The sequence below is a fragment of the Carettochelys insculpta genome, chromosome 17, assembly GCF_033958435.1.
Source record: "Carettochelys insculpta isolate YL-2023 chromosome 17, ASM3395843v1, whole genome shotgun sequence".
Lineage (NCBI taxonomy): Eukaryota > Metazoa > Chordata > Testudines > Carettochelyidae > Carettochelys > Carettochelys insculpta.
This window is the reverse complement of record NC_134153.1, coordinates 30,114,049-30,129,265: the sequence shown is the minus strand read 5'-3', so window position 1 is coordinate 30,129,265 and position 15,217 is coordinate 30,114,049. Positions and strand designations below refer to the sequence as shown.

The 15,217-nt window shown below is 46.9% G+C and overlaps 2 protein-coding genes across 6 annotated transcripts in view; one reads left to right on the top strand and one right to left on the bottom strand.

Annotated features, from left to right (window-relative positions):
* Nucleotides 1–627: 627 nt before the first annotated feature.
* Nucleotides 628–11,195, bottom strand: PXMP4 (peroxisomal membrane protein 4). 3 transcript variants are annotated; one of them, XM_075012240.1, is made up of 4 exons: nt 11,098–11,195; nt 5,914–5,976; nt 4,724–4,922; nt 628–3,416 (listed from the first exon to the last, which is right to left on the bottom strand). In XM_075012240.1, exons 1-4 carry the CDS (start codon nt 11,178–11,180, stop codon nt 3,153–3,155), a joined length of 609 nt encoding a protein of 202 aa, XP_074868341.1. In that variant the 5' UTR covers nt 11,181–11,195; the 3' UTR covers nt 628–3,152. The 3 variants fall into 3 exon arrangements, with proteins under 3 accessions (XP_074868341.1, XP_074868342.1, XP_074868340.1); XM_075012241.1 differs by lacking the exon at nt 11,098–11,195 and adding an exon at nt 9,582–9,631; XM_075012239.1 differs by lacking the exon at nt 11,098–11,195 and adding an exon at nt 9,372–9,575.
* Nucleotides 11,196–13,215: 2,020 nt separating this feature from the next.
* The window catches only part of ZNF341 (zinc finger protein 341), a 30,649-nt gene continuing 28,647 nt past the window's right edge, over nt 13,216–15,217 (top strand). For all 3 annotated transcript variants that reach the window (XR_012647955.1, XM_075012236.1, XM_075012235.1), the window contains exon 1: nt 13,216–13,257. Coding sequence is in view for 2 of the 3 variants with exons in the window: in XM_075012236.1 (XP_074868337.1) it covers nt 13,227–13,257 (31 nt within the window). In the remaining variant the exon portion in view is untranslated. The remainder of the gene's footprint in view (nt 13,258–15,217) is intronic.

Genomic DNA, 15,217 nt, shown 5'->3' with positions numbered 1-15,217 from the left:
TATGAATCAGTCTCATGCCTGATTTATAGTGACAGATCCCTGAGGAGAAGAGATTTTGCAGGTACAGCTGAGGTGATGTTAGAATTCTAGCTGACTGCATTTTAATTCGGCATTCATGAAAAAGATGGAGGTAATGCCAAAGAATAAAAATGACCAGGTGAATAACAAGCAATTCCCTGAAAAGTGTTATGCAGTTAATACAGAGCTTTAGCTCTGATAGAATTATCACTAACTGAAATTTAGTTCACTTTTTTTTATAGGGGAATAAGTGTGACTTTTTCATTGAGATGCTACAGTCTTACAGTATCAAAAGTTACCAACTCTAACATGTAGCTCAAGTGGTTGGCTTTTTTGTGTCTTCCTAGGCAAGTGTGTGTAATTAATGAGACAAACAATATTAATTTATAAATATGATTTTTTTTCTGAAGAGCTTCATTTATTATATCATACCGGCCAGCTCATATATTTGGAAATGGTTTTCTGAAATCTTGCCGAAGACACCATGACACAAGGAATTAGGAAAATCTGCAATCTTTTTTTCTACACTAAGAAGTTGACCATTATCAAAGGCAGTGCTTTAATTACAACTGAAGTGCAGCCATTTGCTGTCAAAATACAAACAATACAAAAGTATCAGTCAGAGCCATATATTACAGTAGTGATTTTAAAGAAGCAAAAATTTGCCTGTAATTTGAGAAATGAAAATACACCTTGAAACTTCATCTCTGAGTATCAGATTTTATAGAGAAATGTACTGAAACTATACTTTTTGCAAGACATAAATCATACGAAACACAAGTGACTGGTCCAACTCAAGTGTTTAGTATATGTTCTAGTAGTTTGAACAATCAAATTTAGGTCCAGTAGGAAATATTAACCTTTTGGCCAAGATCAATAACAGGTTCAATTTACATTGATGTATATTCCGTTGGGGGACAGGAGGGAATGCTAACCCCATGGATTTGCACTAGATGGGCTGAAGCTCTTTTCAATGTCTAACTTGTAAAACCTTATTACAGTGGATTTGGTCAGTTCTCTCTCCAGTAAGGGAATCCTAATTCAAGGCACATAAATTAAAAAGATTGGTCTGTATCACTGGTATCACTCAAACTCGGCTGCAGTCTGGAAGAGCAGCTAGGTTACAATGTAAGTCATTGCATAATTAAGTGGGAAAAGAGGCTCAATTGATTCCCTGTTGAGAGAAAAAAACAAAACAAAAAAGAAGATAATAAAAGGGGTTAAAGAGCCAGGGGAAATAGCCCTGGCATGCAGCTTGAGTGATCAAGTCTCATTACCAGCTCAGTCTGAAGATCTCTAGCGTATGTCCCATTTCACTGGTACCATAAAGATGTGACGGATGGAATTTGGGGTAAACTGGTAACCAAATGAATGGAAATAATCATGGTGAATAAATTTATTCGGGAGATGGAAAAACAGCTGTACACAAGCAGCCTGACCTGGATGGAGAAGCAGAGTGAAACTCTGTCAATATACTTGAAGATTCAAGAACAGCTTGGGAAGGAAAACGAGTGCAGTAAGTCCTGACAGGAAAAAAGAGTGATAGTCTATAGCAGATGAATCCTTAGCAGCACTGGTCTGTGAATTACAGAAAGTCTTCCAGTGATGGAGGAGAAATGGCAGGCACAGGCAGCTTAAGGAATCAACTCTAAAACTGCCACACAAACCAGCTGAAAAACACTTTTCTACAGCAGCAATTCTTTAGCTATCATAAATACAACTGTGGTGTTACATTTTGGGAATGACATCTCAAAAATGTTGCTAGATGTTTAAAACCATCAACTGATTGTAAGCATCTAATGAGAACTTCCAGATTAAAAGTTCCTGTTTATTTTGATTAAACTGAAGGTCTCTTTCTAATCTGCCTAGTCAAAACTTTGCTACAACTTCAGTAACATACATTGCCATGCAATGAAATAGCCATTCTAACAATCTGTGAAATGGAATTTTGCTCCAGCATGTAATCTAAGGAGCAGTCCAACATCACATCACTAAAAAGGAAGAATCAACTGTATTTTAATCCAAGGTCTCAACTGTACTAGGAGCAGAACTGTGCTTGCTATGATTTATGTTTAAATATGGGTGTAGCTGGATGGCTTTATCTGCAGCGGAGACAAAGGCTGGGGCTGAGAAAAATCCTTAAAGAACATGCTACACATTTTCCCTATATAAAAGACTTCATTAGTATTGCTAATCATTTCTTTTGTGTCTACCAAGCTCCCATCATCGTGCTATCTGAATGTAGGTCACAAGCTTCGGCATATTTTGTATTAACATTTATGTATTTAGAGGTCTTTATTTTGTAGTGTTAACATCCTTTTAAAAAGTCTAAAGTCATTTTAAACTCGCTAGTAATTAAGCAGGTTTACTAGTTAGTGAAATATCCTGCATTAGACAACTCACAGGAATGACAAAGACTGAGCAAAAATGTTCATTCAAAACTGCTGGTACCATGCCAGTCCCAAAGCCCAGTGCTATTACACTCAAACCTACTATTATCTCTGTGGAGGAAAAAAATTCACAGAAAACTCACTGACACATGCAGCCTTTTTAGTCTACATTTCTAATACTTCATGGAAATCCAGACCTTTTTCTGACATGACTGATTTCACCACAGAACCAGACACATTTATCAGCTCACACTCAACACAGAGGGGTATGGCTACAAATCACTGCATTTTTTTTTAACTGCTAACATGGTGACTCTGAGAAGTCATGAGCATTCCATTTGTTCCCTTCACTATATTTTGTTTCCACATAATATAAATTATAGTCAAAATTTACTTTTCAGCTATCAATGTTTAACACTAGTGCATTTAATTTGTTAAAAAATATTTAATGCTTACAATGTAGTTGATGTAAGATCTCTTGTAGAAAAGCTTTTTTGAAACTGAATTAATCCGAGAACTTTGTACACGGTGTGGCACTGGGACAGGTTTCTGTTGAGTGCCTGTGTGGCCAATAGAAAGCCAAGAAAAGATTAGGTTACTCAACGTTTTGGCCAAAATACAAAAAAGGGAAACTTGTCTGACAGATGCTAATAATAAAACGTATGTTAATTGAGGACAGCGGAAAATTCCTTTGACTTATTGCTGGAAAGTGCCATGATTCAAATATTGCTGGTGATTAGCAAATTACTTTGGAGCACTCCTTTTATTATAAATTAGGAAGTCAGCAATGTCGTGCCAGATGTTACTGTCATCATACAGGTAAGTCATGGAAGATTGCAGAGAGGGTTGGAGAGTTTGCCGATGATATTCAAAGAGCCACAGAACAATCCCCCAAGTCACAGCAGCAAAGACTGGGAAGGGGTCCTGCTTAGGTTCTGGGATATAACCCTTCTCCACAGCCAGTCGTGACAAGCCAAACAGAATACGAGACAGCAGGTACATGTTTATCTGCATAAAGAGAAAACCCAAGGAATATTAGTCCTGTAACATGTCTAGCAAACCTGACCAAATCAAGTAACTTCGAAGGACACAGAAAAGAGATTAATATTGTACCATAGTTTATTACCTAATTGCCTTCAACATTGAAGTACAGGTTGAATCTCTCTCGTCCGGCACCCATGGGACCTGACCAAGTCTGGACGAGAGAATTTGCCAGAGTACAGGAAGTCAGTATTGTCTAACAGGATTACTAACACGTCCACTGTTGACTGGGCTCTTAGAAGACATTTAAGGGTAAATTACAGGACAGAAGACTGAGAATCAGGACTGGTGGCTAGAAACAAACTAGATGGGACTGTGGGAAACTTGGCCACACACATGATACGTAGTTGTCCAGCTAACTAAAACCATTCCGAATTACGGATGTTGCCAGACAAGAGAGAGCGGGACTACAGAGATTCAACCTGTACGTGTTTGTATTGTCCCAACATGACTATTTTCCTGCTTTTGTTCACTGGCACTCTAGTTCTGGTAAGCAATAGGTTTCGTCTGGTACAACATTCTCCCCCATGGAAGATCAGTTGTGCTAGCAGATCTAAAAATCAAACTAAGTGTGTTCAAAGAGGGTTTTACGGCAGTTAAACGGCATCAGTTTCAAATCACAACTTCAGTTAAACCAGTGAAAATTTGTGCATGGAACAGGTCTACGTGGCTTTCCCAGGGCTACCCAGCGAGTCAGTGACAGACCTGGGTTTACAAGGAGGTTACTTCACTTCCAGTACTGTATGGTCTACCCCTGATGCAAACTGTTTCCCTCTAAGTTTTAACAGTAAACAAGCTAAATATGAAAAGTTTCTATATCACATTACAGCCGGGGTGGGCAAATACTGGCCTGTCAGCCAAACCTAGTTCACTAGAGTCAGTCCCTGGTGGGCCCCACCTGTATATTTACCTGCACATCTGCAGGTGTCAGATGATCACAGCTCTCATTGGCCGTGGATCACTATTTGCAGCCAATGGGAGCTGCGGGAAGTGGTGTCCAGGTCCGTGCCACTTCACACAACTCCCATTGGCCACAAACAGCAATCCACAGCCAACAAGAGTGGTACGATATCTGCGGAGGTGCAGATAAGCAGAGCAGCAACGGCCTGCCAGAGACTAACCCTGGTAGACCACCCTTTCTTTTTTTTTTATTGTTCACTACAGCATGTCTTTTTTTGTTTGTTTAAATCCTAGTCCTACTAGCTGCTACAGAACATGTTCTTCTTTTTATGGAAAACCCAGACAGATAAAAAGCCACAAACACATTTGTTTACCTGGCTGTTTATATGATTGTTTTCTCCAAACACCAACCAGCCCCCAACACAGGCAGCCATAAAGGAGTGCAACTGAAAGTTCTTTCCGTGTAGTCGAGACTGCAGTGCCATCAGCCCCTTGTAAGTGCACACAAAACACGCCAGGTTTCGGGAATGAGTATACGTGGCCTGGGCAATCGCTTTCAGTTTCTCTCTTAAGCTGAGCAAAGGAACAAACAAGAATTAGCAAAGCAGCAAGATGACATCGCATTGTACATACTACTGATACATTGCTTCCCCATCTCTCTCCTGGTGCACAACTTGTCTACTTACGTTAAGTTTTTGGGGTCAGGAACACTCTATATACAGCACACAGCACAATGAGGCCCATTCTTTGTTGGCCTGTAGGTACTACTGTAACACAAATAATCTTTTCTGAATGGGCTCAGCAAAAACAAAGATGAGAAGATGGCTCATTTCACTGCTAGGTCACGGATGAGAATCCAGTCTAGGTCGCCATTTGCACTGGAGTAGCTGCACCAGTACAACCATCCAGTGGCTTTCCTTGTCTACACAATTTGCACAGGTGGCGTTTAACCCTGCTTGAAACAAGATAAGGCCCACTGGGGCAAATGGCAGTTCTCCTTGACTGCCCTGACACTGGAGGCTGGCCTTCTGGGAAAATCTACAGTATAACTAAGGCCTAGCTCAGTGGTGAGATACCAAGTTCCTGAAACAAGAGACTGCAGTCTGCTTGTCATTTGTGTTTTAAAAGTCACACTATGAGACTTTTTCATTAAGTTAGGAAAATAAGTACAGGTTGAACCTCTCTAGTCCAGAACTCTTGGGACCTAATTACAGAATTTGCCAGACCACAGGAGGTCAATATTGCCTAGCACATTACCAACGCTTCCACTGCTTACTGGACTCTTCAAAGACATTTAAAGGTAAATTAAAACTAAACAACAGTACAGAACATTGAGAGGTAGGACTGGTGGCTGTAAAACTTTATGGGACCACAGGAGACTTGACCACACCCATGATAAGTGGACATCCAGCTAACTGAAATCATGCCAGACTACCGGACTAGAGACATCCAACCTGTATCTGCTCAGAACAAGCCTGGTGTTTACAAAGGGTTCGCTTTTAAAAAATGGATGGCTCATGCACCCATCCTTATGCAGAATGCCAGAAAGGAAGAGCTATTGTACCTTCCACTCTTGAAGAGAAAGGTCATCACCAGAGCATGGGGGGCACGGATCTTTGCTCCATAGCTGCAAGAGAAAAAGTAGTATATGCACACACATTGTTTTCAGAGGGTTTTTATAACTAACATCAACTGTTGATCTCTTAATCCTTAAAGTATAGGGGAAACAAATCAAAGTAACTGGTTGAGCAGTTGCAGTCAATTTCAAAATATTGCCTCATCAAAAACAAAAAAAAAATCTACTTACCTTTTGACTGAATTATTTATATAGTATTTACAACTAAATAGCCACAGGTTAAGAGATTGTAATTTAAAAATACAGTAACTAAGGTAATTTGACCTAACACATTCCAAAGGTGAATAAAAAACCTCAAATGAAGTAATAAAAAAACGCTAGCATCAAGCACTTGAAAATAAAAAAAGATATGAAAGCACCAGTAGAAGCCTGTGCAAACAAAAAATCCATAGCTGTTTTGATCTGCGCTAATGATCCATGGATATAAAGCAGATAACCACAAATTTGCAGAGCTTCAAGTACATATTCATCCACAAACCACACAAATGGTCCACAAATATCCGTGGGTATAAGGTGGATAGCCACAGATTTGCAATGCTCTTTGCATCAGTCATGCAGCTAGTCAACTTTCTTAAAGGCCCAGAACCACACAACTAAGTACTCAGTTTATTCTGTTTGAAATAATGCAATTCAAAAGTAGGTTTTAAGGTCTTCTCCATCTTCTGTATTTTCACTAAAGTTTAACTTCATCCCAGAATCCTACACAGCTCTCTGCATGTTGAGTTTGAAATGCTAACCTTCAAACACAAAAGACAGAGAAAACATGAAGACAGGCCACAGAACGTCTTTTGTTTTAACTTCAATTTTTTTTTTTTTTTACTATTATTCTCCTGCTCCAAGTTTAAATCTCAATAGGTGATGGAGTTGGGCTTTATGGCCTAAGATCTGAATGATTTCAACGACTGCAGCAAAAACACGAGTCATGAAATTAACATTTTTTAGTCCTCACTTCAGTTTAAGTTCCCAAGGCAGCACGATACTCCCCCTTAATTTGCATTAATTTTCCTCAGACAAAAAACCAAACACATGAGGAGTGTGAACAAAGCTTTCAATTGCTCTTGCCTAAAAATTAACTAGCTGAACAAGTGGCCCCATTTTCAGATATGTGGATAACCGTGAGGTCCTACTGAAGCCAATGACAGGAAGCCAACACTTCAGAAAATCGGGTGCTTTATGCACATCTAGTTGTCTAACTTTAAACATGGGTGTTTCAAATTTCCCACAAACTCCTCTTCACTGCCTTGCCCATCACACTGACACATTTCAACCGAGTCTTGCTACCTGACCATGACTTACCTATCCACTCAGTTACTGCGGACAAGTAGGGCTTGCTTAAGTGACCTGGCAAAGCACATGAGGGTGGCATGATCTCTAAAGTGCACCAACATGTTGTACTCTAAGTGCCCTGTGTATACCCAGTTCCTTAACCTGAAGTAACTACCCCGCAGAGTGCACCAGCAGAGTCACACAGAGCCCTTAGAGCACAATGCATGCATGCACTTCACAGTGCCTCGGCGTGTGTTTTGCTGGCACCGTTCAGACAAAACTAACAAATGTATTTTCTCCCCTAATAAAGATAAAAGGTCTAATTCTGTTCCCACTGAAGTGAACACAAGCAGGCTTGAAATCCTCCCACCCTTTAGAAATTAAGGCTTCTTCTTGAGCATATTAAAACAGATGTACAATGAATGGTCTTTAGCAGGGGTGGGCAACAATTTATGATGTGGGGGACACACCGAGATTCTGATAAGTGATCAAGGACTGCACTTTCCTGTAGAAGGGGTGCAAGGTCTGTGACAGCAGTTGGGTGCAGAAGGGAGCTTGGGGTAAGGACTGGGGTGCAGAATAGGGTGCGAGGTCTCAGAGGTGGTTTGGTAGAAGGAGGGGTTGTTACCTGGGCCAAGAGCTTGGGAGGCAGAGCCTGGGAGAGAGTATGGGTGTAGGAGAGGATTCTGGCCTGGGGGAGGGGTGCAGAGTCTGGGAGAGAGTTGTGACCTGGAAGAGGGGAGTACCGATGAGTTGGGTGGCGACCTGGGGCAGGGAGGTTAGAGGAGGGCAGGGGTGGGATGTAAGAATCAGGGTCCACCCAGGAGGTGTTCATCTAAGTAGCTCCCACACATAAGCTCTTCAGGACCCTGAGGCAGGCTCCCTGCCTCCTGGAGCCCCAGACAGTTCAAAACAGCTGCCTGCCCCATGTGGCTCTCTGCTCTGGGTGCTGGGAGAAAGGACGCTTTGCATGCATCCCCCAGCAAAATTGCTCAGCTCCTATTAACCAAAAACTGGCCAATGGGAGCTGAGCATTATTGCTAGGAGGTGGTGGCAGCGCACAAAGTCTCCCTCTCTTCCCCACCTCCCCATGTCCAGAGCACAGAGCCACTAGAGCAGGAGGCCACTTAAAGCAGCACAGAGCTGCTCTGTGCATGAAGGCTCCAGCTGGACAGACCATGGGCTTGGCAGGCCATATCTTGCCCACCCTGGTCTTTAGTCACAACTCAACTGAATGCTTTTAGAGTGCCTCTAAAAAGGTACCAGCTAAGATACAAACACCGGCTGGAAATTATTTTGTCTGGATTAAAAAAAAAAAATTCCCTACTTGTCTGTAAAGCACCTCACCCACAGTACGCAGCCCCTGACAATACTCCTTGGTACTCTAAATCAAAGAGCTGGTTTCTGGGTATGTTCAAAAAGTAGCAACTCACCCCCCACCTATGGAAAGCCAAAGAGACTAGACTGCTTTAGTCCCTTTCTGTCAAGGAAGGGCAGCAGAGCTCTGTTGCATCCCCATCCCAATCAGTTCAGAAGGCCACTTTTAAAACCCTACCAACCCAGGTGGAGAGACGGACAATCCCAGCAACACCGTGTATTTGCCCGGAAAAAAAAACACCCCAATGCTCCAGATCTATGCTAGTGAGGTGAGAGAGGGGAGAAGGGCTGGGAGCAGAGCTCCCTCCCCACGGGCACAGGCCAGTGAGTGGGGAACATAGGGCCTTGCTAGTAGAGTCCCCCAACATCATAGCTCAGGGAGTGGGGAGCCCGAGACGGGCACCCCACAGGCACAGCCCAGGGAGATTGAGAACCCAGTACACGGCCTGGAGATGGGGCGTGCCCCGCACAAGCCCGGCCCAAGGGGCAGGGAGCGTAGGGCCCTGGGGAACCCCCCCCACAAGCCCGGCCCGGGGGAGGCGGGGAGGGTAGGGCCCTGGGGAACCCCCCCCACAAGCCCGGCCCGGGGGAGGCGGGGAGCGTAGGGCCCTGGGGAACGCCCCCCCCACAAGCCCGGCCCGGGGGAGGCGGGGAGGGTAGGGCCCTGGGGAACCCCCCCCCCACAAGCCCGGCCCGGGGGGGCGGGGAGCGTAGGGCCCAGGGGGACCCCGCGCACCGCTTACACCGCTCCGTTCCGGAAGCCCTTGAGCACGGCCAGCGCGGCGTGGTATCTGCGCTGCTGCAGCAGGGCGTTGACGGTGCACAGCACGGCCCTGAGCGCCGCGCGGGGGCCCATAGCCGCCCCGGCCCAGCTCCGGCAGCGCACAGGCCCGCACGGGCCGCGGGCAAACAGGGTCCGGGTGCAAGGCCCACACTCCCGAGCGGTACCGCACCAGCCCACCGCGAGCTCTGCACGTCCCGCAGCCATAGGCGGCACCAACCGTCCATCAAAGCCCCTGACTAATAGGAGCCCCTGACCTTCCTCTTCAAAGCGTGACTCGCGAGCCGTTTCCTATTGGGGGGGGTTTACTAGGCTGCAGCCAATCGCAGGCTCCCCCCTTGCAGGCTGGTGCTTATTGGCCAGCCCGGAGTCACCTTTTCCGACGGTGGTGGGTGGCTCTCTGGCTGCCCGGGGGATGCGCTGGTCATTTCACCAGGGCACCCCGGCTCTTGGCCTGTTTGCTCCGGTCCGCGGCACAGAAAGCCTTGGCTGGGCAGGAACGGATTACAGCAGCCACCCTAAGCCTTAGCATGATTCACAATTAACCTTTAAAGAAACTCACACACGTGACGCTAAATCATACTTTTGCATACTTGGCTTAATCTAATTCTTGACTCCCCTCCCCCCGCCCCTCTACACTCTGATTTGCTCACCTTGATTATTTTTTTTTCTGCTTTGTCAACCTTGATTACTATTTTTGGTTCTCTGTGCCTTAAATATTGAGTCTCTTCTGGTATGGCTATGGTCTGAAGAAGTGGGTCTGTCCTAGGAAAGCTAACCACCTAATAAACTATTTTGTTAGTCTTTAAACTTACTTCTTTTTTGTTTTGATAGTATATAGACGTGCACGGCTATCTCTCTGTTATTATGTTACAGTAAGCGAGGCACGGGTAATACATACAGCCTTAGTTCTGCCCTACTGTGACATGATGCAGGAACCGTGATTGCCATTTATACTCTTTAGTATCAGAGGGGTAGCTCAGTTAGTCTGTATCTCCAAAAACAACAAGTCGTGTGGTACCTTATAGACTCCTTAGTGTTTGTCGGTCCCCTGGTGCTATCACTAGAGGGCACAGAACATTAGAAGCACTGATACTGATGCGGCCATACTATGAGCCTCAATCTGTCACTGAGACTTTTAACACACGTCAAATCTTACTCCTAGCATTGAGTTATTACCAAGACATTAGACTTACTGAGTGTCAATTAACTGTAGAGGCGGGAGGGCGGGTTGAGCTACCTGGGCTATCACACTGACCCCAATTAAAAATCATAGAATCATAGAACACTAGGACCGGAAGGGGCCTCGAGAGGCCATCGAGTCCAGTCCCCTGCCCCGACGGCAGGACCGACCACTATCTACACCATCCCTGATAGACATCTATCTAATCTGTTCTTAAATATCTCCAGCGAAGGAGATTCCACAACCTCCCTTGGCAACTTATTGCAGTACTTGACCACCCTGACAGTTAGGAACTTTTTCCTAATGTCCCACGTAAACTTCCCTTGCTGCAGCTTAAGTCCATTGCCTCTTGTTCTCTCCTGAGGCCAAGAAGAACAAGTTTTCTCCCTCCTCCTTATGACACCCTTTAAGATATCTGCAAACCGCTATCATGTCCCCTCTCAATCTTCTTTTTTCCAAGCTAAACAAGCCCAATTCAAAATACTAGAGTTGTCTTTGCACTTGCCTGTAGTCAACACGGTTATTGTAATTATAATCAACTGCTAAACACTTAGGGTGGGATGTCTTCAATGGGACTCCAGTGATCATACTCAGAAGCTGAAACATCTGCAGTTAAGGAGTTTTACTTACAAAAAGCATAGGTAAATTTAGGTACATACAGAGCTAAAGAGCAATGACTGGGGGTTCTGTGGATTGCACTGGTGCCCAATAACAGAAATCAGGTACATATCTGGAACATACCCTTAGCTTATTTATACCCTAACTTCCTGACATACATTCTGTCCACAAGATCTGTTCTGTTAAATCATATGGAACCTTTGAAGTCTGTTATCCCATTTTTAAGATAATTTAGGACAAAGGGTCTGTTTCTGAAGGTTATTTTGGTGCACAAGGATGCAGACAGGCAACCACTGTGATTTTCAAAGTTACCTAGGGATCTAACTCCCATTGACTGATACCTTAAACATCTGTCCTAATAACTGGAGATGCTAAAGCTCTTTCTTAAAGGATCAAGTTTCTAATTAGCTATAAGTAAAACTGATTCACAGATTCATCATGTACATACTCAGCAAATTCATTCTTAAAAAGTGCAGTGAGTTTGTGGAGGAGAGATGCTTTATTTTTCTGCACAAAACAAGGAGTGTAAATCTCTTATTTTACTCAACTGTAACTATGGAGTTGTAACACACGCTTCCATAGCTGGACCTATACACTAGCTATTAGTAAAAAGAGTAAACCAATTTAATAAAGTAAGAATTCAAGCTGTGGACACTGAATACTTTCAAGGAACGTTTAAAAATTGGAGGAGGCTTTGTCCGATGAGAAAACGTCCACACGTTTATTTACCCCTACTTGTATTTGGTTCCAATTCCTATGAAGGCATCACTCTCAACTATTTTCAGCATGAACCACTGTGTTTTCATTCTGCCAACCTACCATCTTTTAAAAAGCTGGATTCTGGAGCCTCTGAGATCTCTAATGCAGATGTTTTGTATTGTAACCACAGTAGCAATACAAATCTGAGACCTCACTCCCACTCTGTGCTCTGCATTCTGACTCCATGGTACTGAAAGGCCATTGCTGGTCACATCTGTGGCAATTTGTGGATTTCTACACAAGTTAGAGTTCTATGGCTGTGACCATTCCTAGATGAAAGGTCTGCTCAGCTCTACTGTCAGCACAGTTACTTCGCTCAACTGGGTATTTACCCACATACAGATACTCTACTACCCCCAAAAGGGCTTTATTCCCTATAGGCACCCCACCCAACATAGGACCTTTCACAAATCTCAGGACATCCCACTGCCTACAGGGGCGTTACCCCCATGGGGACAGCCCAGGAGTCCTTACAGGCTTTTTCCTCCATAGGGATACCCCATCGCCTGATGGGGCATCACCCCTCATAGGAACTCCGCACCCTCCCGGTACATTCCCCCCACAGGGACACCCGATCGCCTGACGGGGCATCATCCCCACAGGGACTCCCCCCGGTAATTACCCCCCCACGGGGACACCCCATCCCTTGACAGGGCATCACCCCCCATAGGAACTCCCCCAGTAATTACCCCCCCACGGGGACACCCATCCCCTGACGGGGCATCACCCTCCATAGGGACTCCCCTGGTAATTACCCCCCACAGGGACACCCGATCCCCTGACAGGACATCACCCCCCACAGGAACTCCCCTGGTAATTACCCCCCCACGGGGACACCCCATCCCCTGACGGGACATCACCCCCCACAGGAACTCCCCCGGTAATTACCCCCCCACGGGGACACCCCATCCCCTGACAGGACATCACCCCCCATAGCGACTCCCCCCGGTAATTACCCCCCACAGGGACACCCGATCCCCTGACGGGACATCACCCCCCACAGGAACTCCCCCGGTAATTACCCCCCACGGGGACACCCGATCCCCTGACGGGGCATCACCCCCCAGATAAACTCCCCACCCTCCCGGGCACATTCCCCCCGCGGGAGGGACATCCTACCCCCGCCGGGGCACTTCCCCCCGTGCCCGCCCCGCTCCCCCGCCCACCCCGGGCCCGAGCTCCCCCTGGCGGCGGCCCGGCGCCTCCCTTCCCACAATGCCCGTTCAGGGGGCTCGGGCCCGGCCGCGCGGCTCCAAGATGGCGCAGGCGATCTTCGAGGCGCTGGAAGGTAGCGGGCGCGGGGCCGGGCGGGGCGCGGGGCCGACACGTCCTGGGGGCGCCGCAGCGCCAGGCAGGGCCGGGCTCTTCCGCGCCGGGCGTCTCCCCTCCCTCCGCTGCACAGGGGCTCGGCGGCCGCGGGGCCGCCCCAGGCAGCCCGACCGGCCGGCCGGGGGAGGGTTCCTGGAACAGCCGCGCACACAGGCAGGAGGCAGGGCCGCCCTCCCTCCGCAGCCGCCCGAGCCGCTCCCCCCTCCCCCGTCGTCAGGGGAACCCGCTGCGCAGCCCCGTCAGCCTCGAGCCCCCCGGCTCCCCGCCCCGAGTGCCCCTCGGCCTGCCAGGGGACCCACCCCGAGAGCCCGGCCGGAGCAGGGCCCGCACCCCAGGGCGCAGCCCTGCCCCCCACTGCCGACAGCCCACCCGCCCGGGACGAGCCCCGGGGTCCTTTCCCGCCCGCCTGCCCTGGCTCGCGCGGGCCCCGCCCCCGCGCCCGGGGTCCCATCCACCTGGCTGCCCAGTGCAGTGACCCCCCCAGAGACCCAGCGGGCCCGGAGCAGAGCCGCTCTGGGAACGCCCAGCCAGACCTCCCCTGCCCGGATTCGTGCCCCCTCCTACGTAGCAGCAGGTTAAATAAGAGTTACCCCCGCGCGCGCGTCTGCACCTTGGAGCGCCCAGGGCCGGGCAGACCCTTTCCTCTTCCGAAACAGCCCAGGGAGAGGGAGACCCTGCCCCTGTATTTCCCAGCCTCACTTCCTGATGGACCCAGCCGACAGGGCCCAGGGCTTCCTCTTGCCCCTCCTTCCAGTCCCCTTGCCCAGGGGAGTTCTTGTTTCCAGTGGGGTTTCACCCCATCCTCTTCCTAAAAGACCTACTGGGGTGCCGAGAACAGGACTTACCCCCGGAGATGTACCTCCTCTCTCCCGGCAGGGCTGCGACCCAGTTCCCTTTCAGCCCCTTAATAATAAATGTGATCTTTCATTTCATTTTTTCCTGTGATGCTGATGTGTTATATGACGTTAGCAGCGTTCCCGATAAGCTGAGCGCTTGGGCGGTCTCTCAGGAGAGATTCAACTGGGTATTAATAAGATTATTGATGAAATTTTGAGTCAGATTTTCAGGTAATTTAGATATATTTGTGACATGACAGCAATTATATTCACTAATCTAGGAACTCTAGTAATCCTTATCTGTAAACTAAAGAAATGCAGTCTAGGTGGGGTTACTATCAGATGGGTGCATAACTGGTTGGAGAATCCTTCACAGACAGTAGTTATTAATGGTTCACAGTCATGCTGGAAGGGAATAACAAGTGGGGTTTCACAGGGGTCAGTTTTGGGGCCAGTTCTGTTCATTAGGCTTTATCAGTGATGTAGATATTGGCATAGAGAGTACTCTTATCAAGTTTGCATATGATACCACACTGGGAGGGGTTTAAAGTGCTTTGGAAGAGAGAGTCTGAATTCAAAATGGCCTTTACAGACTGGAGAAAATGTCTGAGGAAAATAGGATGAAGTTCAGTAAGGACAAATGCAAAGTACTCCACTTATGGGGTCACAATCAGTTTCACACAGACAAGGAGAATATGGGGAACTACAGACCAGTCAGCTTCACCTGAGTCCTCAGAAAAATCTTGGAGGGAATACTCAAGGCATCCTTTCTGAAGCACTTGGATGAAGAGAAAGTGATCAAGTATAGTCAACATGAATTCATCAGGGGCATGTCATGCCTGACCAACCAGATTGTCTTCTGTGATAATGTAACTGGCTCTGTGGATATGAGGAAAATGGTGACATACCTTGATTTTAGCAAAGCCTTTGACACAGTCTCCCACAGTATTCTTCCCAGGAAGTTAAAGAAGTATGGATTGGATAAATAGACTGTGCAGTGAATAGAAAGCTCAATAGATCATGAGCTCAACAGGTGGTGGTCGACAGCTGGAAGTCTGATTGGGACACTCCACTTGATACCAG

Bases quoted from the DNA above. Each gene is read 5' to 3' on its own strand.
- PXMP4 (XM_075012239.1), bottom strand. From the start codon at position 9,484: ATGGGCCCCCGCGCGGCGCTCAGGGCCGTGCTGTGCACCGTCAACGCC. The intron at 5,977-9,371 runs GTAAGCGGTGCG...TTTCTCTTGCAG, and splicing joins GGCTTCCGGAACGGAGCGGT to CTATGGAGCAAAGATCCGTG. The intron at 3,417-4,723 runs GTAAACAAATGT...CTCTTTATGCAG, and splicing joins ACAATCATATAAACAGCCAG to ATAAACATGTACCTGCTGTC.